Below are 27,157 nucleotides of genomic sequence, written 5' to 3'. Positions count from 1 at the left end.
TCACTCAGTTGAGGGTAGAGGAAGCAGGAGAGAATAGCTAATGCCGATCTCAGATAGAAGAGAAAAAGGCTAAAAATAGAAAATGCTAGAGAATGTCAGCAGGTCTGGCAAAATCTGTGGAGAGTGAAAGATAGAGATAGAGTTTGAGTTGTATATGACTTCTACAGAACGTGCAAAAAAGAAAAAAAAAGGAGCGCTTGGTTTAGTTTTACTCTCTGTAATGACCCCAGAGTAGTTGACTGCTATTTAGAGCAGAGAAAATCCAGTAGAAATGTTGCAGTATTTATTTGTGTGTGGTGAATTCCAGTTTACGTTTCATATGTTTGATGGCGCACAGATGGGTTTGCAGTAGGGAAATTGTATGAGATTGGAAACTGGAATGTTTGTTGAAGTTGAGGAGAAGTGATGAAAGAGGAGCCGTAGGTTAAGTATTACAGAGTTCAAGAATGCAATTTTAATGATTTTCCACCAGAGATGGATCCAGCAGAAAGTAGATCAGGGGGAATGTGAGTGGTGATGAACAAAAGGAAATAATGGGGAGGGGTTTTTTTGACTGAAATCCCATGAGTGCCGATTTGAAGTGGAAAGATACAAGTAATATTTGTAAGGAGGGTGAGAGTCTATTGCTGTATACTCCTTTTTCCCATTCCTTCTCCTTTCCCATCCCACCTTGTTTCAGCCTTTCTCTGACTTTTTAACCCTTTACTTCTTTCCAATTTTTATCTGCCTTTATGTCTGTAACTGTGACAGGTGCGATGCAAAGTAGTAGACATTGGACAAGCATCTTGAGGTGGAATTAGCAGCAGTGGGAAGTTGGCCATTAGACAGAAGTAGCCATCTGGAACTCACGAGGATGTGCAGTTAAAGTTAACTTGTGTATCAAGTATTTGAGAAGTACTGGTGCTGTTGACATATATTTGGATAGGGTCAGAAAGTTGTCTGGCCACTGGTAACCTGTAGAGTACTGCACTGCAACCTTTAAGAACCTGGCTGGGTCAGTGCTAAATTATCTTTTTCCTGCTTAAAATTCCAGTGAGAAGCCATAGATATGCACAGAGTGCAATCTATTAAAATGTTTAAACCCTGGTTTCCTGGGGCGTTTGTAGCAATTTCAGAGAAAAGAAGGCAGGACAACTTCAGTTAACAGAAGTGCAGAAGATTGACATTCTATTCTCCTTTCAGCTGGGTCTTGCAATAAAATGGATATCAGATGGAAAGGAAACCAGCTCTGAGCAGGAGCTGCCTGTCATTGCTCTGCAATCGACTGATGTAAAAAAATCAATCTCGAAAGTCTTAGAAAACCTGTTGTTTCTAATAGTGAAAAGAATAAAAAGTCTGGGAATCAGATAAGTGAGTCACTTTTAGCCTAAAAATCCTAGAATAGTAAAGTTTAGCGTGGAATATGGACATCTCCTACTGTGGGTTTGAACTTGATTGACAGTATTTTATTGAAAAATGTCTCAGTATACATTGTGTACATATTTTTCAGTCAGTTTCTGGAACCAAGAATTATGTTGCCCATGTAAGTAATTAAATCATTTGAGGGCATTGAAAAGCCTCATTATAAAGATCTGTGCAAAGGACTACATTCTATGAAAGATTATATTTTTCTTTCATGGACGGAGACAGTTTTATTACTTGAAGTAGTGTGCTACTCATATCAGAAGTATATTGATTGCTTTTAGCTTGATCTTAACAGCAACTCAGTGATTTTTTTTTCCCCTTTTTCTTCAATGGGTTGAGGACATTACTGGCCTACTGCTCTTGAACCCAGTGTCTCACAGAGTTAATTGTATTGCCATGTGTGTGAGTTCACGAATAGGCCAGACCCTGCAAGAATAGCAATTTCAAAAGGACATTAGTGAACCAGATAGATTTTTGCAATCAATGATTGTTTCATGGGCACCACTACTGAGGCTAGCTGTCACCTCCAGATTTTGTTAAATTAATTTTGATCTCCACTAGCCTCAATGGTGAGCTTCAAACACATTGCCCCTGAACACTTTCCAGGGACTCTGGAACACTGTTCTCGTTAAATTAACCCGACACCACCATCCCTTTCTTTTGCATTAGACAGAAGAATTTGATGGCTTCTCATGATAATGAAATGATAATTGCCCTTTGTCATAGCATACGTAAATGTTGGTTTCCATTCATATGACCAACAGTCCAATTCATTAAGATGCCTATTTGGTGTCAATATGAAGCAAGCATTTGGGCTAGAGCCCAACTGCTAGTAAGAACATGAGCATTGTGTATAATTCAATGTAAAATGCTTCCCCTAATATTGCATGCCCACATTTTGTGTTGTCCCTTTGTTTCTTTTTTGGCTTACTGTTTTGATTTATTGGTCATGGAGAACTCAAGTAATTGATTTCAATTATCCATAAATAATAAATACACTGTTGTATAGACACTTTAAGAGTCAACTGATAGGGATTTTGATGAATTATTTATCTGCAATGACTCCTATCATTTTTAGTTATTGTAACAATTTCAGACAATACCAAATGTTCTTAGCACATTCTTTTGATATAATTATAGTACAGTTTGAGAATGAAAATGATCCAGTGCATTTTGCACATCTGTAATGAATGGCTATATATTTCGAATGATACGAAGTTTTTGAGTAAAATGAGATTGGAGGGAAGATTACGTGAAGCAGCAGGAAGGATAGCAAATGGATATGGGAAAGAAAAGAGAAAATCAGGAAAGCAATCAAATAGTGCAATCTAATAATGCGGAAAGTATTGCAAGGAAATTATTATTGATGGGGTATAATGCAGTAGCTTTAACAGAGATGTGTTTTAGCTTGAGGCAGGGCTGAGAGTTAAAGGTTCCTCATTATAAAATATTTAAGAAGAATGAAATGATTAAATGGAAGGACACTTGGCAATACTAAGAAGCTTTTTCATCATAACACTAGAACAGTTGGGAATTGTGCAAATGTTGAGTCTGTTTGGTTGAAGCTAAGGAATAAAAAGGCTATTATTATTGGATCAGAGATAGTAAGAACTGTCGATGCTGGATTCAGAGATAACACCGTGTGGAACTGGAGGAACACAGCAGGCCAGGCAACATCAGAGGAGTGGGAAAGTTGATGTTTCAGGTCAGGACCCTACTTCAGCCTTTTTTCCGAAGAAGAATCCCAACACGAAACTTCAACTTTCCTGCTCCTCTGATGTTGCCTGGCCTCCTGTGTTCCTCCAGCTCCACATAGTGTTATCATTATTATTCTATTGAAGCTTATGTCAGACCACGAGTAGGAATGAAAGTTCTTGTTCAAATTTTGTGACTATAAAAAGTGAAAAGCATCGTTAAATTTCTCAGTCATTGTGAATGTTCAACATGGACATCTAGAGTTTCAAAACATTGATGAAAGTCAGAGGTATGGGACAACAAAGGAAAATTGCTTACAGGTAGATAATCAACCATCATCTATAATGTTGGAGCAGGTTCGAGGAGTTTAGTGACGTATTTCAGCTCCTATGTTTATAAATTGGATCTGGTACTTTTGCATTTACAGAAGACAGAGTGTGGTTTGTGATGAGCAATTATCCTTTTCTTAGAGATGATCTCTCCAGGCCATCTTGGAATTAGAGATGGATGTTGGGACCTTTGCACTTCTTGATATACATATATTCTTGACCTTCCCATTGAGTTTAAAAAAAATGGTTTGGCTGTTCACAGATAATAGGGTGGTTTACACGTTAGAGAAAATTCAAAAACACATCAGTTCACCACAAGGTGATCAAGCAATGTAAACAAGAATGAAGCAGTGCAAAGAGCTACTGCCCGATTCTGTAGCAATCAGTATGGAGATATACACTAGAGCCACATCCTTTATCAAAGGTTTGGAATGGGAATCACTATGTCAAAGCAGGTAGAACAGTTGACTGACTGTCTTCTGTAAAATGTAGAATGGTGAAAATTGACAGAAACCAATACCTGATGCCCTCCAGCAATGACGAAACATAAGGTAACCATCCACAGATGCTACAAGGATGGTTTGTCTCCAAGACAAATGTGAATAATCTTTCTTTTGAAAGACAATTGCACAGTGGAACAAGCTGGAAAAAGAATTACTAATGTACTCATCATTTGAAATCTTCAAGATCTAGATTTAGGTCACTTCCATTTATATCTTTTTCATTATTGGAACTACCATATCAACGGGTCATGGCTGGTTTAGATCGTGCTAACCATATAAATGTTGGCAGAACACAAACGTTAGCCTGTGATGTCAGCATAACCTAAACGGAAGAAGGAGACAGAAGGGGAGACAAATCTAACCCTGACCCTGTTAATGAATTAAAAATAAACACAAAAATATGGAGGAGTAACAAAACCATAAAAATGGCCAGTCTTCATTCATACAGAGACAAATTGGGGTAGGAGAAAAACAAGTGACAGTAACTGGAAATGTTTCTGCATCGTATCATGCAGGGTTTTCTGGGTTAATGTGGTACTTCTTCAACAATGAAGAACCCTGTTATTGTTGTAATATTTTCACAAATGACCATTTCTGGTACTTTGTGGTAGTTGCTATCTCTACCAGAATATAGTACTGTTTAAGGAAGTTCTTTGCTGTCAATCCTTCTTTATCTTTGCTTCATCTTAGGCATGTCTAATGTTTTGTGCTCAACACAGCCTGGAGAACAAGAATTCTTTTGTATGGTGGCAATAAATAAATTTGGCCAGGCATAATTACTAGGACTTTGGGGAACTATATATACTAACTATGTAGAATAGGAGCAGAAGTAGGCTGTTTAGCCCCTCAAGCCTACTCTACTTTTCATTAGGATCATGGCTTATCCACTGCTTCTCCTGAAGCCTAAAGAACCCCCTTGTCTTCAACCACAAACAATTTAATATGTGTATTACCCCCTTCAGACCCATGAACTTAAATGATAATAGTTCTTGGATGTTAAATATAAATAGTTAAATAATGTAATGGTCAGGGTATCTAGGGACCATAAAGTACATACATTTGATATGGAAATCTGGAAAGGAGACTTTCTGGCCTTTAAATCCAAACATAATATATATTGAAATGAGGAAGATTCTCCACTCTGCCCATAACTTAACCTGAAAAAGAACATATTTAAGTCCATTAAAAGTGTATTCACATTACAAACTTTGCCACGTCAGTTAAGTTCAGAAATCAGACTAGAGTCAAAATGTTAAGTCTGTTTTTTTCTCTCTGTAGATAATCAAAAATTTACTGTAAAAGAAAAACAGTGCATATCCTTTCTATTGAGAATATTGTAAAATTTGTGAAGGCCTGACCCTTTAGAACTGAAATGAGGGATAATTTCTTTAGCCAGAGGGTGGTTAATGTGGGGAGCTGATTGCTGCAGAAGGCAGTGGGCGCCTCATCATTAAGTGCCTTTAAGACAGAGATTGATAGGTTCTTGATTAGTAAGGAGATCAAGGGTTACAGGGAGAAGGTTAGAGAATGGAGATGAGAAATATATCAGCCATGTTGGAATGGTGAAGCAGACTTGATGGGCTGAATGACCTAAGTCTGCTCCAAATGTTATGATTTTATGGACATGATTTCAGATTATATCACTGAGGCTCAGTATGTAAATGAAAAATAGGAGGGTGGCCAGGGATAGATCCTTGGGAGATACTGGAGTAATAATGTAGGAATGGGAAGAGAAGCCATTGCAGGGAAATGCTGGGAAATGACTCAGTTAGAATGGGATGAAGTGAGCACAAAGCACAGTCCCATTCAGCTGGATGGCAGCCGAGCCACTTTGGATGAGTATGATGCAGCCAAACATGTCAAAGGCTGCAGACAAACAAGGAACTCTTCTCCTGACCATTGTCCCCTCTCCATATTTATCAATTAACAACAATATCACAGAAATTTGCAATGTGAGAAGGCTTTGCATCTCATTGGTCATTTGTTGGAACATCCCAAGCCCTGCATCTTTGCCTACTTAAAGTAATTATCAACTTTTCCTTTAATCCGTAAGTCAGTTACTAGAAACAGCAGAAAAAAATAGATTTTCCCTGCTTGTTCTTTGCTTCATAATTTTATAAACCTCTACAAATTCACCTCTATGCCTTCTGCTCCAGTGCACAATGCCTCAGTACTCATATTCTTTAGATACTACTGAATAGCCAGCTCTATAAAGCAAGCCTTCAGAATGAGTGTGCCTGTATAATTGCACAAGATTGGTTGAGTTGTCTTTCAAATCAGTTCTGTTTGAGAATAAAATCATTACATACAGGTAATTTAGTTTCGCACAACATTCCAGCCATGATCCATTTCCCACTTTATGAAGTTTGTTATTTATCAGAAGTCTGCATTTTGACATTTGGCGCTGTCAGTGAGAGGATGAACTATCAATACCTGACAGTAGAGGAATGTGCACTGCTCATTACCCGATTCTCAGTGCTTATTACAAGGCTGACCATTTCAAAGCTGTGGAACACTGGCTGTCAGTTTTTCATACTATATTCTATATGTATATTTTGGATATATCTTGTTTATCATGCTTCTACGTAATGAATAAATGAAAGATGGTGTTAAATTCAATCTTTTGAGTTCATGTGAGATTTGGACCGCATTTCTCCTGTAGTATCCTAAGCCCTGAGCACATTTGTGGTTATGCAACTGTTTAACTATGAATTTATCTTTGCCTATTCTTTCCTCAATGTTGTTGTCACTTTCAACCCAAATGGCAGATCAGAAATGAAAACACAAAATGCTGGAAATATTCAGCAGGTCACACAGTATCTGTGTAGAGATGAGCAAGGTTAATGTGATGCCTGTTCAGCAGAACAGCCAGGTAGAATTGTCAGAATCAGAACGGGTTGGATAGACATTGCCGCGAAGTATGGCTGTGTATCGAGTAGGACTGGCATAGGGTGAACTGTCTTTTATTTGTCTTTTTCAATCCATCTCAAGAAACAGCAAAAATATACTTTGTGCATCTCCCCAGACAATACATTGAAGGGCGAGCGGAGATTAGTCTGAAGTGATTTTGAATTGGGTGGTTATTTATTTTTGGTTTTAATGCACCCCAATGAGCAATGCAGTGCCAATATAAATTATCTTGAATGTTAGCTTGGATTTTGAGGTGACAATAATGCAAGACTAACGTTCATTCTCCTTACTCGACTGAAACTACAATCTGCAAAAATTGCTGTCCCAGATGATACCTGAGCTTTCGCGAGGAGAAATTTGGAATTTTCTAGAGTCCTGCAAAAGTAAGGGAACAGGAAATCAACTTGCATAAAATTAATATATTATTAAGCTCTGGAAGAAGCTTGCTAAGAAACGTTTCTGATGAAGAATGTGATTGCTAAATTTTCTTTGAGTGAACCCAAACAATCTTCATATCAATGCCCATTTGTCTGATTCATTATGGAGACATTTGACAGTATGGAAGACTGAATTTTCATTGGTCAACTAGTGCTGAGCTCAGCACTATATCTGTTTCTGTATTGGCATTGCCAAGGCTTTCTGATCAACTGCCTGCTGTGATTTCACTTATTTGATTTGATTTATTTTTGTCACATGTACTGAGCTACAGTGAAAAGTCTGGTTTTGCATGCTATCCAGACAAATCATATCTGACATAAGCACATCAGGGTAATAAAACAGAATGAAGAATCCAGTGTCACAACTACAGAGAAGGTGCAGAGGAAGGTCACCTGTAAAGATCAGAGATCTGTTTATTCTGAAATGCATAGATAGGGTTCACAATCAGTATCTTTTTGCCAGAGTTGAAGTGTCCAATACAAGGGGGCAGGCGTTTAAGTTGAGAGGAGGAAAGTTCAAAAGAGGTGTGAGGGGTGAGTTTTTTGCACAGAGAGTTGTAGGAGTCTGGAATGCACTGCCAGTGTGGCAGTGGAGGCAATTACAATTTGAGCGTGTAAGGGACTTTTAGATAAGCACTTGACTATGCAAGCAATAGAAGAATATGGACCAAGGGTAGGCAGAAGGGAATAGTTTAATTTGGCGGCATGTTTGACACAACATCATGGATCGAGGAGCCCGTTCCTGTGCTGTACTGTTCTCTGCTCTACAAGTCTGATAACAGTGGGGAAGAAGCTGTTCTTAAATCTGTTGATACGTATTTTCAAACTTTTGCATCTTCTCCCCAAAGAAAGAGGGAGGGCTTTTTGATTATATTGGCTGCTTTCCCGAGGCAGTGGGAAGGGGGTATAGACAGAATCAATGGAAGGATGGCTGGTTATGCTGATGGACTAGGCTGCATTCATGACACTCTGTAATGTCAACAAGACAGAATCCTCCATTGTGGTTAATGCCTGCTCTTTGCCTCTGGCACTGGCTAGGGCAGCTCCTCCTTTCTAAAGCTGACCTCCTTACTCAATGCAACCATTTACATTTAAAAACGGCATTAGTGATGGAGCTGAGGTATCCAGGTCAGGATGCAGAATTGCTGGGCTTAACTTTACAACATTTTTTGAACGGGTCTTCATGCCCACAGTTCTCCAGTCCTCTGGCACTTCCTGTGAGTCTGGCAAAGACTAAAAGATGATGGCCCTTGGCAGTGCAGTTCCCACTTTCACTTGCTTCAATTTTTTCAGATGCGTATCATCGAGTCCAACTGCCTAGGAAACGTTAGGTACTTATAGCCTATCCACCACTCCCTCCACCCCTTATCAATTTTGAATCCATTAATGACAAGGGTGCTTCCTCTGTAAGCAGGGGTAGCATTTACCACTTTGGTAGAGACAGATGCAATATATACATTTATCATATAAGATATACCTCTTGCCTCCATGTGTAAGCCTCCTTTTAGTCTCTAAACAGCCCTACACCTCCTCTTGACAACCTTTTACTATTGATGTGCCTGGTGAAGAATTTAGGATTCAGCTTTAAGTGGGCCTCTAGTCCCTTCTCATCATTCCTCTTGCTTCTTTTTCACCTCCCCTCTAAACCTTACATAATCCTCTTGGTTTTCGATTGTATTTTCTACCTGACACAGGTTTCAAATTTCGTGTTTCTTTTCTGGCACCGAGCTGTCACTAAATTTTAGCAACAGTATAATTGTCCTGAAGAATCTCATTAAAGTCAGCATGTTTCCATCAACAGAACACTGATGGCATCGAACATTTTAGACCTCTGCCGCCATAAAAAGCAATCACACTAATTAGATTTGATGACTCAATCATCACGATAAACGTTGTTCACCTCTGGGGTGAAGAAATAGCAGGACTGTTGACACAGACCCACTAAACAAATTTGGTGATCGAACAAGCCTAGTGGATGCTATCTGTCTCCAAATAAGAACAATTTTGTGCTGGAGAAATGAAAGCTATTTTCAGTATGTTTTCTGGGTTGCTGGAGAAGATGCATTTCTATTTCTGTCAGATTACATGAGGGATGAAAAGTTTCTGCCAAAACCCCAACTTTTGCTTAATGCAATTTTGCCTTTTTCACCTTTTTCCAAACTCCGTTGCCCCACCTGCTGCCTCCCAACACAGTCAAAATTGGGCAGAGAGAGAGCATCAACCTGGAAAGTCTCCAATAGCGACAAGGCTGGGAGCATGGCCTGAAGAAACCTCACATAAGCCTAGATGTGGCTGCCATCAGTTACCTCAGGTGAAGGGCACATCCTGTTGCTGACCATTCTTGGAGCCAAACCTGGAGAAGGATGAGAGGGGCAGCTTTGCCCAAATTTCTGCAAGATTTGGCAAGTTGGGAAAGGAGGGCCTGTTGGAAATAGGGTCTGTTGAGTAAGTGAGGTGGGGCCTGGCAGATTACGGACAGCACCTATTGAGAAGACAAGTGGGGAAGAGGATTCCTGACTGACTGGGGAGCCACTCTTAGAGAGACATGCTGCTTATTGAGTGAAACTGCTGAGTGAGTGAGTTGAGGCAGGGAGATGAGAGCAAAGAACGTGAGAATTAGCCACTTGATTCTGCTTCACCCCAGTTTTCACTCGCGTTGGGTTGGTGTTTTCATTGTTGACATGGATCATAAAGCAGGCGGAAAATGGTGACAAATTGAGGAGAGTGTTCCACAATCCATCAAAGTTGAAAGAGTTGATGGACTTTTGTGAGACTATACACTGAAGGTTACTTTACAGTTTTGTTACTACTGGCACCCTGGATCAATTTTCAATTTCAAGAGTTTGCACAAGGCGCTCATTACAATGTCACATAACAATTTCATGAAGGAAGTTGTAGCTCATACAATAAAAGGGACATTAGCAATGTGGACACAAAACTGGTTGAGTGCTAAGAAGCAAAAAAAAATTGATTTTATTTTCAGGCTGAAGGTAGCTTTGTCATTGAGTTTTCAGGGCTAGCAATTGGGACCCTTGCTCATCCTGATGTGAGTGAGTGATCTAGATTTTGCTGCACATGGAACAATTTCAAAGTTTGCATGTAATGGGAAATTTGGAAGCATTGTAAGGAGGACAGCATACTCTGTCAAAAGGACATAAATAAGTTGCTGGAGTGGGTGATAGATGGCAAGTGAAGTCCAACGCACAGAAGTAAATGGTGCATTTTGATAGGAAGAACATGGACAGAAAGTATAAAATAAGGAATACAATTGTAAAAAAGGTCCAAAGCAGAAGGTGTATATGTGCCCAGATATTGAAGGTTGCAGGACAGATAGAGATTGATGTTTAATTTTTATAAAATACTAGTTAGAACTCAGCTGGAATTTGTGTACCTTTCGAAGCACCACACTATGGGAACGATGTGAACACATTGGAAAGAGTGCAGAAGGATTTACAAGAATTGATCCAAGGATAAGGAACTCCACCTATGAGGATAGGTTGGAGACACTGGGACTTTTCTCTTTCACAGGAAGAAGGCTAAAAGAAAATTTGATACCAGTTTTCAAAACCATGTTGGGTGCTCTGTAGAACAGATAAGAAGAAACCATTCCCACTGGTAAAAGGATCAAGAGACTACAGACTTAGTGATTTGCAAAACAAGGAAATGTATGGGAAGCAGGTCAATTTTAGACATTCAAAAGGGCTTTGGGGAATTATTTAAATAAAATAATAGGGAAAAAAGTTCAAGAGAATACCATTGGGTTGTGGTACTCTGTTGGAGAGCCCATACAGAAATGATGAGCCAAATGACCTCCGCCTGCACTGATACACTACTTTGATTCTGCAGTCTTATATATTGCACGTAAACCTATCCAGACATGGCTGTCACTGGTCAGTCCAATATTTGTTGACCATCTCTTTGTGTGTTTGAGAATGTGACAGTAAATTAAAATTGATCACCGTAGAAAACGATGGGCAAAGCATAGCCATAGTCCTTTGCTTCACTACAAATGTACACAATCTTGCAAAGTTAGTTTGGTTTGCTGTATAGACTTTATCCTGTATTACATTCAATAATGCTGAAATGTGGATCATGTTTTTGGGATTTAATACAAATGCATTAGTCTAGAGTGTTGACAGTAATAGAAGAGTAAAAAAAGGGAAAAGTAATGCACCTATTTATTTGCAGTCTGCTCATTTGAAGTGGTTTAGAAGTTTCTTCTTTTCATTACTGAATGATAAAAAGTGTTAAAATGAATAATTTCTCGTCACAAAAGTATACTGTCCTTTTTGTCTTCAGTCACTTTCATTCCTGCTGTTTTGATCATTGACATAGCATAAAAAGCCTTATGTTATTGATTGCCATGGTGCCAGTTCACAAAGACTTGTTGACCCATCCAGCTCCAAACTGAAGAACCATCTCTGATAATTGCAATCACTTTCACATGAGAGGAATTGTGTTACTGAGAAGAAAACCTTGAATTTAATAAGACCTCCCTTCACATGTATACCTCACAGTCAGGCTTGCATACTTGCACTTAAAATTACACTGATTCAAATCAAATATCTTTCACCTAATGCACATAATACAACTATGCTTAAAGCTTATCAAGCAATCCACATGAAGTATACTGAGCAAAATCGCAAGATCATCTTTGCAGTAGCAAAAGGAAATTTTGCAGAGGAAATGAGCACTTGCTTTAATGTATGAATGTATTTCTGAAAGATCTGGTTACTTATGAATGATTCTTTCATTTGCTGAACATGACATAGAAACATCTCCCATTGCTCCATTAAAGAATGGGCTATTCCTGTCTGATTAAACTATTTTGGTTGTGAAATAATATAAAAAAGCCCTTCCTGGTTTCCATTAGTTTTTCACTGTCCATCGGTAAATCAAATTGAGCAAAAGACTCCCAAGTGAATTATATCCAAACCAGATCTCTCTGGCAATAATCTGTAAGTTCTTCAGTCTGACCTTTTGCTGTTACAGTTTTCGTTTGGGAGGATGTTCATTCCGGAAAATTTCCAAATGATCATATAGGACCTTTGCAATTCAACAAAGCAACTTATATTTATATAATGCCTTTAATAAAGGAATAGGATAATTAATAAGAGCATTATCGATTTCAAACAAAATTCAACACCAAGCCACAGAAAGGGATATCTGTAGAAATGATCAAAAAACTTGGTCAAAGAAGTAAGTTTTAAGCAGTTTCTGACAGGAGGCGTGAGAGCTAAAAGGAGAGAATTGCTGAGCTTGGGGTCAGGGCAGATGAACGGATGACTGACAATTGTGTAGTGATGCAAAATATGCCAGAATGGGAGGAACTCGGTGGATACTTGTAGATCTGGAGGAGGTTGTAGAGATAGGTGCGATGGTAAGGAGAAGTTTGAAAACAAGGACGAGGATTTTAAAATTGAAGTTTTAATAACCCACTACAGGTTGGCAAATTCTTTCATTTTCTTTTATTCTTTCATTGTCACCGGCAAGGACAGCATTTGTTGCCCATCCAAATTTATCTTGAGAAAGTAGTGTTGGGCTGCTTTTTAAACCACTGCAATTCATCTGCTGTAGGTAAAATCTCAGTGCTGTTGGAAATGGAGTACTCCGAGTTGACCCAGTGACAACGAAGTAATAGTGACAGAAGTCTGGGACCAAATAGTATATAGGCTAGAGAGGGACTTCTTCTTATGAGTAAGCAGCAATACATCTGGTGGCATTTTTTATATATTTTCTGCTTTAAAGTTATTAGGGATCAGTACGTATCATTTGGCCCATTGCAGACATGCCAAATTAAAATCTGCTGCTTTCCTTTGGGTTCATGTTGTAGCTGAGCAATTTGCTTTGCCAATGCGGTGTTGCTGTCCTGGAGGCATCCTATCTCCTCAGTTATGGACAATTTTTAACTAAGAAAAAGTTACAAATGTTAGGATTCTTCGGTAGGCGAATTCACCACAGCATACCACAGCATCACAGAAGTGGTTTGTGCAAGTGTGTGAAAGTATGCACTTACTGATCTCTGATGGCTTTGTCCTGCTGGATTGGCAGGACACACCCAGAAATAATAATGGAGTGATAAGTGAATACACTTGGTGTAGGTTTAAGGAGAGCTTCTTGAGAATCATTTGTATTGCACTTATCAAGGCAACTGGGATTTATGTTGCATAGTGACAGAAGTGGCCAATTCATTTGATTTGATCAAGGAGTAGTTGCCGGCTGTGAAAGTAGGAGATCCGTTTAATCTGAATAGTGTACTCAGGCAGAGGGATCCATAATTTAACATCTCATCTGAAAGATAGCATCCAAATAATACGACACTGATCTTTACTCTAGATCATGTCTTCATGTCCATTTACCTTCTAACTCAGTTGGATACTGCCACTAGCCCATGGAAATATACTAAGGGCTAGGAAATGACAGAATTGGTACCTTAATGATATTATCCAGGCACTTGGCAAGTAGAAGGTGATGAGAGAATTGGAAAGGAGGGCACAAAGTGGCAGTGTGAATTTGGGATGAATGGGGAATGCTGTAATGTGAGTTGTGAAATTGTAAAAGAGGGAGCTATTCATTAGCCTCAATTTTCAAAACTAGAAATTTTCCTGAGGCTCTCATACTTAACCCATCAGACTGGGGAATGGATACTGGTAAGTATAGATAATGTTGAAAAAGATGAATTTGCAGTAATTCTTTTCATAAGGTGCAGTCCTGGAGTAATGTAAAGTTTTGCAGGAAGTAATAGGGAGGCAGTCTTTTGAAATGATTAAGCAGAACTGGATTGGTCAACAGAGCTGGTTGTGAGCTCACTGTACACAAACCTGTCACCTTTGAACATGAGACCATGCAAGTGGAAAGAATGGAGGTGAAAAATTAAAAAGGATCAAGGGCTTGAAAGTAGGGGCAGGACAATTAATAGCAGATGATTGGATAAACAATATCAGGATGCATATCAAGTTAGAGGAAATCATGAGTTAAGAGATATAAGTTATGCTGATGAGGAAAAGGTAGTGAGTATTTAAATGAACTGAAATTGGTTGGAAGGGGAGATGGGATGTGATGTTGTTTGGCTGGGAAAGATTAATACAGAAATGACCTTAGAAGTCGTGAGACCATACAAGGTAGAAAAGGTCAGTGGAGTAATGTAGATGGTAGAATTTTTGAGTGATCTCAATCTCATCTCTTAAAAATCCTTCCATTCCCCCCTTCGTTAGGAAAACATCAAAATGTTTCTTGAAAGACCTGATCTAAACTTTTTTTATAACTAATTCTACTATTTTATTACCCTTTAGATGAAAAAGTGTCTGCTTCCAACTTTAAGGATTTTTAAGTTGTGTTCCTGTTTTTTGTATTTTTCATATGGCAAACAATTTGTCTTTATAAATTTCGCTAAACCTGTTCATACTCTTCAATATTTTGTTACATTGTCTTGAAGTCTACTCCTCACCAAAGGAAGCAAGGCAAATTCCTTGATAGCTGAATTGCATTATTTCTATCTGGTCCTACTTGAGAACTGCTAATTCTGATCAAAAAATCAAATTTGACTCACTACACTAAGTCTCCATTGGTTAGTGAGGACAATTTGTTTGTTATCTGTATAGAGATTGAACACTCCAGCAATGAGGCATTGGTTAAGTTCTTGCACTATACATTTTGTTTATGTTTCCTCGCCTCTTTTGTTTTCAGGAACTGCCCAGACTCAAAACGTACATTTACCAAAAGGTTTATGCTGGAGAAACACATTCGACTCATGCATGGTATTAAAAATCCTGATATGACGCAGATGACGGAGCCAACGACCATAATGGAATCCCTAAAGAAAGAAGAGAACAAGGTGCGTAATAATGTATTGGGACTCATAATTTGCTTATGGTAACTTTATGTGCAGTGTTTGCAATGTATCCTTGCCTGTAACAGTCACTAAAAAGTCATGAACCCTGAAAGGGTGAGATTATGTTATGAATTTTGATTTGTCTGGTCTCCAAACCTGGCTTCTTACTTGAAGTTCCATAATTTTGAGGCAAGAAAAACTTTAGAAATACAGGCTTCAATCTTCAGGAACAATTTCCCTCCTGTTTGTCATGTGTCATTCAGATTCCTGCAACAAAAGTAAAATTCTGTGGTTGGCATGGGGGACATCTGAAATTTTAACAAAATGCCTCAAGTACTCAGCAAATCAGGCAACGTCTGTGGAGAGGAACAGAGTGAACACAAGCTCATGGTGGAGGGACAGGTGGCGATTAATTGAGCACTCAATTTGGCATAGTTGGCACATGATGAGCAGCTCACCATTGAGATACCCACTGTGTAATATGCCTGGGCAGTCTCCCTTCCTGGCACCTTCTGTCACCATATTACCAGATCTTGAACCACCTAGTTCAGAGCTAATAATATTCTGGCCCTGACTTTCAGACATTAGGACTTGGGTGCGTAGGACTGAGCCTGTGTTTGCAAGGGCACTGCAGGATATTTCAGTACTTGCAGGTTATGGAACAACAGTTGAAGGCAGCTTGAAGAAACATGGACTTCAGTCCTCAACAGATGAAACCAACTTTCAGGTTTAGTTGCAGAACTAAAGAGCCATTAATTGGTGTTACAAAACTGCCTGGAAGGTCATTATTTCGCCCACTGATTTCCTGACAAGTCTGGGACATTCTGTTGGGAATGACAATGAATGGCTTTCTGTGGCCTGCACAAGCTTCAGCTTGTATTGCTGAATGTTTATATCTATACAACAATGGCTTAGGCAAAGAGGAAAGCCTTTAGAAATTTGCAGTTCCTGTACTCCATCTAAAAGCAAAATTGATTGCAGAGACAACAAAATGTGAGGCTGGATGAACACAGCAGGCCAAGCAGCATCTCAGGAGCACAAAAGCTGACATTTCAGGCCTAGACCCTTCATCAGAGAGGGGAATGGGGTGAGGGTTCTGGAATAAATAGGGAGAGAGGGGGAGGTGGACCGAAGATGGAGAGAAAAGAAGATAGGTGGAGAGAGTATAGGTGGGGAGGTAGGGAAGGGATAGGTCAGTCCAGGGAAGATGGACAGGTCAAGGAGGTGGGATGAGGTTAGTAGGTAGGAGATGGGGGTGCGGCTTGGGGTGGGAGGAAGGGATGGGTGAGAGGAAGAACAGGTTAGGGAGGCGGAGACAGGTTGGACTGGTTTTGGGATGCAGTGGGTGGAGGGGAAGAGCTGGGCTGGTTGTGTGGTGCAGTGGGGGGAGGGGATGAACTGGGCTGGTTTAGGGATGCGGTGGGGGAAGGGGAGATTTTGAAGCTGGTGAAGTCCACATTGATACATTAGGCTGCAGGGTTCCCAAGCGGAATATGAGTTGCTGTTCCTGCAACCTTCGGGTGGCATCATTGTGGCACTGCAGGAGGCCCATGATGGACATGTCATCTAAAGAATGGGAGGGGGAGTGGAAATGGTTTGCGACTAGGAGGTGCAGTTGTTTGTTGCGAACCGAGCGGAGGTGTTCTGCAAAGCGGTCCCCAAGCCTCCGCTTGGTTTCCCCAATGTAGAGGAAGCCGCACCGGGTACAGTGGATGCAGTATACCACATTGGCAGATGTGCAGGTGAACCTCTGCTTAATGTGGAATGTCATCTTGGGGCCTGGGATAGGGGTGAGGGAGGAGGTGTGAGTGCAAGTGTAGCATTTCCTGTGGTTGCAGGGGAAGGTGCCGGGTGTGGTGGGGTTGGAGGGCAGTGTGGAGCGAACAAGGGAGTCACGGAGAGAGTGGTCTCTCCGGAAAGCAGACAAGGGTGGGGATGGAAAAATGTCTTGGGTGGTGGGGTCGGATTGTAGTTGGCCGAAGTGTTGGAGGATGATGCGTTGTAAGCAGAGAGATTGGTTTACTTCTATACTTTATGATTTATTAAAACTATAATGTCAAATGTTACACTGTCGAACTGATTCTGCTCTGCTAGCACAGATACTGAAGCCTGCAGGAACTGCCTGTACCATGCTCTACCAGAAAGGAAGGAGAGAGAAACTACCATGAATTACAAGCCAGTTTATGTAACATCAGTTGGTGTGAAAATGCTAGAATCTATCATTAAGGAAGCTTTAACAGTGCCTTGTAAAAACATAGAACAGTTTGGTTAGAAAAAGACAGAAGTGTTAAATAGTGGAGCAGGTTTGACTGGCCACGTGAAATATTTCTGCATCTATTTCTTGTACTCTTTGCCTTACTCTCACACTGTCTAACTTGCACTTCTCAAGACAATCTTAAGAAATTCTCAAAGATCAATCATGCAACAAACAGGTGGTCAAAAGAACAATTCTGTATCATATGCATGGACACATTCTCATCAAAGAGAGAAATGTCACCTAGCCTGCCGTGTACTTCACTGAAGAATAAGGAAAGCAATGGCCTGGTGGTATTGTCATTGACTATTAATACAGCAACTCAGCTAATGTTCTGGGGATCTGGGTTTGAATTCAATAATTAAAACAAAATTAAGAATGTACTAATGACCAGGAATCCATCACTGATTGTTGGAAAACCCATCTGGCTCACATTTCCTCAGAAGGAAATCTGCCATCCTCACCTGGTCTGATCTACATGTAATTCCAGACCCAGAGCAATGTGATTGACTCTCAACTGCCCTCTGAAAAGGCCTAGCAAGTCACTCAGTTCAAGTATAGTTAAGGACAGGCAATAACTGCCGACCAGCCAGTGATACTCATGTTCCACGAATGAATAAAAAAAACTTGATACAAACACTGGGTGAATGGAGTTAACAAGTATTCCATTTTCCAGCAACTGAGCATAATGCGGTATTCCTCCTTGCAATGGAAAACTCTGAAAAAAATTAAGAGGCAGCAAAAAATGTGTGCTAGTTGCAAACATTGCATACATGTTTTGCAATTCTGAGACCATTATTTACATAAGTAATAGCATGGACTGCTTTCAAATTCAGTTTAGCGAGTAGTTAGTTGTCACTAGAAGTATGTTGTCACTATTTAATGTTAATCAAATCCCCTGGTTGAGAAATAGTCTTCATATAATCACAGAATTGTTGCATATCAAAAGGAAGCTGTTTACTGCATCTTGTCTGTGTCGTCACTGAGTGATTGATTCAACTTGTGCCATTCCCCTGCTTTCTCTTCAACTCTGCTCATTATTTCTTTCCAAATAATAAGCCAATTTCCTCATAATTGAACCTGCCTCCATCACACAGTCAGGAAGTGCATTCCAGATATTAACCATTCACTGTTTGAAAACATTTACTTTCAAGTTCCACTCCTTCTTTTTGCCAGTTACTTTAAATTTGTGTCCTATTGTTCTCCATCCTTCCAGTAATGGGAGCAATTTCTTCCTATCTGCTTTGTCCAGACCCTTCATGTTCTTGAATACAGCCATCAAATTTCGTCTCAACCTTCTTTTCTCCAAGGAAAGTGGTCCTACCTTCTCCAATCAATCTGCTAGATTGGGTCACCATCATTGCCCATATCAATGTTTTGAATTTGTATTGAGAGATGGCAAATGCGGTTGGGGTCTGACAAGATAATGGTTAGAAATACAATGCCATTGAAATTTCCTTTGGATTCATCAAATGTACTTTACTTGAAGTCTTGTTTCCTGCAGATGCCGCTACCACCGAAGCGGAAGTTGGAGGATGCAATAGTGGAGCTTAGACCTCCCCCCAGAGGAGCCATTACCCAGCCTTTGAAGAAGCTGAAAATCAATGTCATCAAACTTAACAAATGTGCTGTATGTGGCTTCACCACAGAGAATGTAACTCAGTTCCAAGAGCACCTACCCCAGCACAAGACTGATGGCTCTACCTTCCAGTGCAGGGAATGTGGCCTCTGTTATACCTCTCTCCAGTCTCTGACCAGACATTTGTTCATTGTCCACAAGATGAAGAATGCCCAGCAAGTTGCCAGGCAGAATGGGGCCAGGGAGGAGAACGCAGCAGACAGCAAAATGAGCCTGGAAGATAATCAGGCTGAGTTGATGCTCACGGACAAAAAGTGCAAAGTTTGCTTCAAAACATTTGAAACTGAAGCAGCCTTGAACACACACATGCGGACTCACGGCATGGCTTTCATAAAATCCAAACGCCTGTGCACATCAGAGAAATGAGGAGCAACTCTCTTGAAGTAACAGTTAGTTAACAAACAGTAGAGGTGACTTCATGCAGAAGGGACTGTTTTGATTGGGACAAACTCCCCCTTGTTGCAGTTTTTATTGGAATGTCATACAAACCCCTGTAACACCTCACCTGTACAGACTGTATATGTTGTCCAGCATCACTTCTAAGCTCTAATTTGATTAAACGAAAAACTCAACACCTTTGAAGGAGCACACTTTTTTTTGTACAGTTATGATACATAATTACTTCATGTTTATGCTGCATAACAGAGTTCTGTCATCACAAACCTTGCTCATTTTTGGTCACCATTTCATGAATTTGTCTTCAGCATTGCAAAACTAATGATATTCATTGCATTTATTTAAAGAAAAACAAAGGGGAATTGAATTTCAATTAACCAGATTTTGTTAAAATGTTGTTTACTTATCTTAAGCTGCTTGATCTGAATATTGTCTTTTTAAATTAGAAGTTTGTTTTTGATGGACCAAATTAAACAGGGATGTATTGTATCATCACTGTACTTTGATAAATTGATTTGTTGTTCAAATATTCAGTCCGTTGAAGGAAAACAAAAGGCTTCAGGAAAATAACCCAAGGAGGAATGTTTAGTGTTGGTGTCCAAGTCTGAAAGCCATGAATGTTTGTGGGCAACTTGATATTTGTTTTTTAAAATGCTGACGAGTGTTAGTTTTCTTGCAGTTAACAATGAAGGTCTTTTGAGAGTAATTAGCAATGTGGCTAGTAAGTGTGTATGCTTGTGTGTATTTACACGAGTGCGTGCTCATGTGCCTGTCCAAGTGTGATTGTTCATGAGCATGTTTGTGTGTGCGTGTTTGTGCACCAATGACTAGGTGCCTGTCATGTTTGTGTGTGCATGTTTGTGCACCAATGACTAGGTGCCTGTCATGTTTGTGTGCGCGTGTTTGTGCACCAATGACTAGGTGCCTGTCCATGTGTGATTGTTCATGTGCATGTTTGTGTGTGCATGTTTGTGCACCAATGACTAGGTGCCTGTCATGCAGAAATTGGGCACTTGTGAACTGGACTGCCACACTGGTTCGGATTCTACTTATTAAAAGTAATAAAATTTGAGTGCAGTCATGCAAATTTTGTAGAGCGGCTTTATGCTTCCTGACAAATTGGCCTAAGGTCATTGGTTATCCCTGGTGGCCTATAATTTTATTTCATACCAGTTCAATCACCTCATCAAGTCATGGGTGGGTTTACACAGGCATTACAAACTAAACAGGTCCAGCACCGATCACCTTGGCTTCAGCCATCCAGAAGAAAGTTTTATCTTGGAATTCTGATACCGTGGATACATTGCAACTGTCAAGCATGTCCAAACAATAATCCATTGGCAACATCAAACTGGAGGTTTTAAAAATCTGTTTGTTACTGCTTGATTGTCGGAGAACTGTATGGACGAGCCTGAAAATCACCGTACCAGACTGTACTGCCAGTCCAATGGGTAAGAAAACAGACACTAAAGAAAATACTGATGTAAGTATTTTGTATGTGGCTTGCAAAATTCCATATGAAGCACCCGGGTGCCCCTTAAATGCAAATATAATCTTAGACACATTTGGTTTAGGCTATCGTAATGTACTAAATTGCTTTAATGTCTCCTACAGTATAATGGTGTCACCCAGTGGCGAAAGTTCAGAAATACAGCTAATAATATTCAAATTGATGAAGAAATAAGCAATAATGAAAGCTTCTAAAAATTGCACAACTAAAGGCTAAGAAAAACAAAGAGAAAATTGGCTGACCGATAATACTGAAGTTAAGACTGGTGTTTTCAGTGTACACTTGAATCTTGTAAGAGTAAGCTTTAAAAGCTGGTGAAAATACTTCTGCTATCTTTACTTGGTAAACTTTAACATTTTACGTGGCACGGTGAAGCTGCTTTTTTTTAAAAACAAGTTCCACTTTAAGAATCAAACAGGACAGACAACAGGAAACCAAACGAGGCTGATGATAATTTTTTCTTTAGTATTAATGATTTTGATTTATTTTGCACAGTTTGGCATTTTCCTGTAATTATAGAAAAATATTTTGACAGTATCTGCTGATTTAATTAGATTTTTATGAAATCTGACGAGATTGTTTTCCTGCAGTAAACACTTTTTGATTTAATTACTACAGGATGATATAACTCTTCCCAATTCTAAGTGAGTTTGATGGTCATCTCTAGTCCTATGATAGTAATATGGTTCCACCCTTTGTCTGGTAAAGAGCTTCTTTTTCTCTCCAAGATTTTCTGAGGTTATTGTGAACTATCTGTTCTGTGAGGGTAGAGTAGAGAAAGACACAGTAATGATTTCATGCTACACCATAACTATCTGTAGCAGAGCCAGGAAATGATTAAAGAGTATTGTTGTATTGCCAAATTGCCTTATAGAATGCAATTACGTGTTTTTAAATGAAAGAGAATACACCGATACACATCATGCTGGGCACAAATACTGTTTTTCTCCTGGGTTTGATAGGGTATTAGAAGGACTGGGGTATAGTGTATGCGTAAATTGTCTTCACCTCTGGCGAATCTGGGTTCGGAACCTGAATTGATGGATTATCCATTTGCTTTATCACCTTTAACAGTCCAATGTGAAATAATTTCAATCTAGTGGTCTTTTATGTGGCACTTACAGTCATTAAATTAGCAGTTTTAGTCAGAAGTCTGGAATTACTAATTAATCACAAAATGCTGATAAATGGAAATAGCACATTGATATTTTAGGAGAGACTACTCAAAGTTGGGATAATAGCACACAGTTGTCGAAAATAAAGGAAGTGTCACTGAGTTTAAAACAAAACCAAATAAGTATTGGCAAAAACTAAAGTAATAATAGAGATTGTGATGTAATAGTTTGAACCATCCAGAAGAAAAATTAAATTTGATAAATTCAATATTTTTAAGTATAAGATCTAGAGATTTCTCATCTACAGTGCAAACCTCTCCAAACAGAATTAACACACCAAGATTGTCAAAGCAGATTAGTCAGGAAAGCATTGATCATGTCCTTTTCATTTCATGTGTTGCTCAACATTCCAATTTACCTGAATTTTTAGTATTTTATTTTTAAGAAACTGCAGCTGCCAGACTCCTTGTTGTTTGGCTATCCTGTACATTTGGTTATTCTGGTTCTCTGTAGTTTAACTTTCATTTTGTCATGATAACTTGTAAAAATACTGAACCCTTTCTATTAGAACTAAAAGTAAACCAGATTTGCTGGTACACAGACATTATAAATGGAGTGCTGCAAAGACGATGTTCGGAATGGATCACATGAAACCTGTTTAGAAAAAAAATCAAGAATAATTATTAAATTGGATTTTATCATGTTGGATTTGGTGTACAATAGGTGAATGTTATATTTTTGTATTTTGATTGTTATAAATTGTAGAATTCAAATGTTTTACTGCAATATACAGATATTCAGCCTGGAATGTATTCTCCAATGTATTTTTGTTAAAATAAAGAAGTACTGTGCCAGGGAAGTGATTATGTGCAGGATTGATTATTCTATCTTATCATTCCCAGTACAGCACGGATAAAAATCCGATTTCCATTATTTGTTGTTACTGTTGATTGTTCTTCCAGATCTTTTTCAGCTTTAGTGAACAGATGACTGCTCTGGGCCTCACATAATAGCAATGAGCTCTACTTTGCAATTGATGTGAATTTTGTTTTAATTGATTGACTCCCTAATTATGTATTGGGCCCTTCAAATGTACTTGATTATCCTTAAGAGAGTTGTATTTTTAAATATCAGCCAAACAGGAGGGTCATTTCCATTAAATGTTTGCAGCTAACTTGGCAAGAAACTCAAGCAGGCCAGAGTGACAATAGACAATGCCATGGCATCGGTTATATTATCACTGGGTTCTCTGAGGAGGTTAAATCTGGATAGATTCAGCATTTTATCAGCAGGTAACATAAACGACATTTTCAACAAGGCTGCAATGAGCAGAAAGTATTACACAGGATAAAAAGGACTCTTCTGTTTCACTGTTGTAAATTGCTCCTCATTCAAGTTTAAGCTTCTCATCATCATATTTTTTGAGGCTTTTATATCTTGTCTGTTTAGTCCAATAAAAATTTTGTACTTTTTTATTTTTTTTTGTTGATGTAGACTTTAATGGCATGAAAAAAAAATGTAGCCATTGTCTTGTTATGTTCCTAGGGCATGTCTTGCTGCTGTCATTGATAGTAAAATTTGTCAGTTGTAATCTTACCAGAGTTTAAACATTTAATAAATGTTTAAAGTATTTAAAGAGATGATGTGTGGAAAAAGGTTTTTGTTCTCTTGCAGTGGTGAAATTTTGTGACTTGAATTTTTGTTTAAATCGATTAAATTTTACAGCATTGTGAGGGACACTGGATTTAATTTTAATAATGAAAGCTTTGTTATCATCTTTCTTGTACCTTCATAATTGTGGGAATGACACCCATTCACTGAATGCAACCAGTGGAAGTAACACAAAACTGATAAGATGCAAGTAGTAAGTTGACAATTTTGTAAAATTGGAAATTTGGCACAGTGGGGTGGTCAAATGCTTTTTGCATCTTATCCCAGTCAGGTTCATTAAAGCTTAAGGCAGAAGTTGCTTAAAAGTTTTATCTGATATTTTTGCTGCTTAGAACCAACTATTATATAAAAATAGAAAAGAAAATTTACAGCAAAGTAAAAAGCAGGCGTAAATAAATAAGTTAAAAATGGAAAGATCAAATGGATACCACAGAGGTCATGTGATCTGGTGAGTCTATACAAAAGGTATTCTGTGAATTTAGGTTCTAAAATCTTTCCCAATAGCTGCTTACTCAATTCCATTTTGAAATACTCATCTTAATTTCAGCTAGTGTATTCCAGGTCACAAACACTTGTTGCATAAAAAATAAGTTTCTCAATGCGCAAAAGACTCCCCCAAAGAGGGTAGCCCCCAGGGGGCGTAGGAGCAGAAGAAGACCATTCACTATTCTCTGCAAGTAGACATTAGAACATAGAACATAGAACAGTACAGCACAGAACAGGCCCTTCAGCCCACAATGTTGTGCCGACCATTGATCCTCATGTATGCACCCTCAAATTTCTGTGACCATATACATGTCCAGCAGTCTCTTAAATGACCCCAATGACCTTGCTTCCACAACTGCTGCTGGCAACGCATTCCATGCTCTCACAACTCTCTGTGTAAAGAACCTGCCTCTGACATCCCCTCTATACTTTCCACCAACCAGCTTAAAACTATGACCCCTCGTGCTAGCCATTTCTGCCCTGGGAAATAGTCTCTGGCTATCAACTCTATCTATGCCTCTCATTATCTTGTATACCTCTTACTAATCTTTATCTTAACTGGTAGATCCTCTATTCTTAGATTATACCTTCTTGTATTCTCCCACAAGTGGAAACAATCTCTCTGTAGCATCTACCCTCTCAAGACTCCTAAGAATCTTAGATAATAAAATGTGAGGCTGGATGAACACAGCAGGCCCAGCAGCATCTCAGGAGCTTGTGTGTTTTAAATTTTGTGTGTTTTAACAAGATTGCCTCACATTCTTCTACACACTAATGAGTATAGGCCCAATCTACTCACCTCTCTTCATAAAACAGTCCCTCCACACCTGGTATCAGCCTGGTGAACCTTCTCTGGACTGCCTGCAATGCTGGTATATCTTGGATAAAAGGCCTAAAACTGTTTAATGCTCTCCCATCTTCCTGCCATGTTATATAGTTCTTTAAGAAAGGTGCATTCTGGCGTGGACAGCTTAGATATTTTCTCATCAACATGTTCAGAGAGTTATCAAGGATAATTGACCTTTAACGATCTCAGCTGATTCTTAATTATTTAATTACTTATGGTGAGTGGATTGCCAATTTGGACTATTATATGTAAATAGAAAATTTCAGATTGATAGAAATTATTAAAAAAGGTCTCACTTCATATGATGGGGAAGAATTCAGGTGTCGGTGGTGCCGTGTATAGTAGGCTAGCTTCACACCATATTTTACATGTCCACCCACGGAAAGGACTCTTGGTGAAGATGTGTAATATCCAATCCATGACAAATGCACGTGCCTCCGTTCTTGTACTCCCTTCAGCTGGAGTAGGAGAAAGGTTGGAAGTGTTGCCCTGAGCCAGTTGAGACCTTGCTGTGAGTAAAATGGAGGCAAGGCAACTTTGAGACAGTAAAAACTGCAGATGCTGATGTTGGAGATAACACAGAGTGCAGCTGAAGGAACACAGTAGGCCAGGCAGCATGAGAGGAGCAGGAAGAGTGATGTTTCGGGTCTGGACCCTTCTTCAGAAATGGAAGAGGCGTCCCAACACAAAACGTCAACTTTCCTGCTCCTCAGATGCTGCCTGGCCTACTGTGTTCCTCCAGCTCCACTCTGTATTATCTCTTAACTTTCTTTTTTGAGGGCAGAGTCCTCACTGCTGTTTCAACCAGCAGAGAGTGGGAAAGGTGAAAAACACGGTACCCCATAAAGTCCCAAAGTCTCAGTTAGTGTGCTTCCACTGTGCATGAAACCTATTTTCAAATCTCTTCAGCACAATTAAAAACTTAAACCTAAAATATGAAATGCAGCCTTGCAAACTGCCAGAATCTTTATCTTGCATGAATAAAGAAATCGCGAACTCAAAGTGCGGCTTTTACAGCCTGATGTCAAAGAGATATAAAGTAAACCCAATAATTGTTTATTGTGACTGTTCAGCATGAAACAGCTTAAATTTTCTTTCCAGAGATGGCTAGATTAGGGAAACATAATTTGAATGCGCCGTCTGAATATTACCCTCTCAAATACAAATTGAAGTGCAAATGGCATTTAAAGATTACAAAAGGTCAGGTCAGTAGTGACAGACTGTTGGCAAGACAGCAACAAGGGGTCTCAAATTGGAGATAATCACAAAAACCTTCCCTTCATCATAAGGTCAGAAATGGGGATGTTTGCTGATGAATTCACAATGTGCAGCACCATTCACGACTCCTCATTTACTAGGCAATCCTTGTCCAAATGCAACAAAAGCGGTACAATATCCAGATTTGAGCTGGTAAATAGCAAGTAACCACGCCACACAAGTGCTAGGCAATGACTATGTCCAACAAGAGAAAATCTAACCATCCACCCCTTGCCATTCATTTGCATTGCCATCACTGAATCCCCCACTTTCAATGTCCTGAGGGATACCATCAACCAGAAACTGAATTAGGCTAGCCATCTCAATATTGTGACTGGAGGGGCAGGTTGGAAGAAAGGAATCCTGCAGTGAATAACAAACTTCCTGACTCAAAGTCTGCCTCCACCTATAGGACACAAGTCAGTGATGGAAAATGCTCCATCTGCACAGATGAGTACAGCTTCAACAACACTAAAGGGACTTAGACCATAAGATATAGAAGCAGAAGTGGCCATTCAGCCCATAAAGTCTCTCCTGACACTCTGGGATGATGGCGGCTCTGATAACTCTCAACTCTGCTTTCCAACTTTCCCACTCCGCCGCAAATCCTTGATTCCCTTACTGATTAAAAATCTGCCTATCTCTGACTAAAATACACTTAATGACTCAGCCTCTGAGAATTCCACAGATTCACTATACTCTGAGAGAATAAATTCCTTCTCGGCTCTACCATAAATGTGTGGCCCCTTATTTTGAAATTATGCCTTCTGTACCCACACTGTCCCACAAGAGGAAACAAACTGTCTGCATCTGTCCTGTGGGGTCCCCAAAGAATCTTGTATGTTTCACAAGCTTGCCTCTCACTGTCCTAAA

General features: G+C 39.3%; 1 protein-coding gene across 9 annotated transcripts in view; it reads left to right on the top strand.

Annotated features, from left to right (window-relative positions):
- Positions 1 to 22,882, top strand: part of znf532 (zinc finger protein 532) — a 178,239-nt gene extending 155,357 nt beyond the window's left edge. For 8 of the 9 annotated variants that reach the window (XM_048534006.2, XM_048533999.2, XM_048533983.2 and 5 more), the window contains 2 exons: positions 14,965 to 15,112; positions 18,853 to 22,882. In XM_048534006.2, the coding sequence (XP_048389963.2) occupies positions 14,965 to 15,112; positions 18,853 to 19,368 (664 nt within the window). In that variant the 3' untranslated portion in view covers positions 19,369 to 22,882. The remainder of the gene's footprint in view (positions 1 to 14,964; positions 15,113 to 18,852) is intronic. The other variant, XM_048534034.2, reaches the window with a different exon arrangement.
- The last annotated feature ends 4,275 nt before the right edge of the window (positions 22,883 to 27,157 follow it).

The sequence above is a fragment of the Stegostoma tigrinum genome, chromosome 1 (assembly GCF_030684315.1).
Source record: "Stegostoma tigrinum isolate sSteTig4 chromosome 1, sSteTig4.hap1, whole genome shotgun sequence".
NCBI classification, from domain to species: domain Eukaryota; kingdom Metazoa; phylum Chordata; class Chondrichthyes; order Orectolobiformes; family Stegostomatidae; genus Stegostoma; species Stegostoma tigrinum.
The sequence above is the reverse complement of the archived record's forward strand: the minus strand, read 5'-3'. Positions and strand labels throughout refer to the sequence as shown.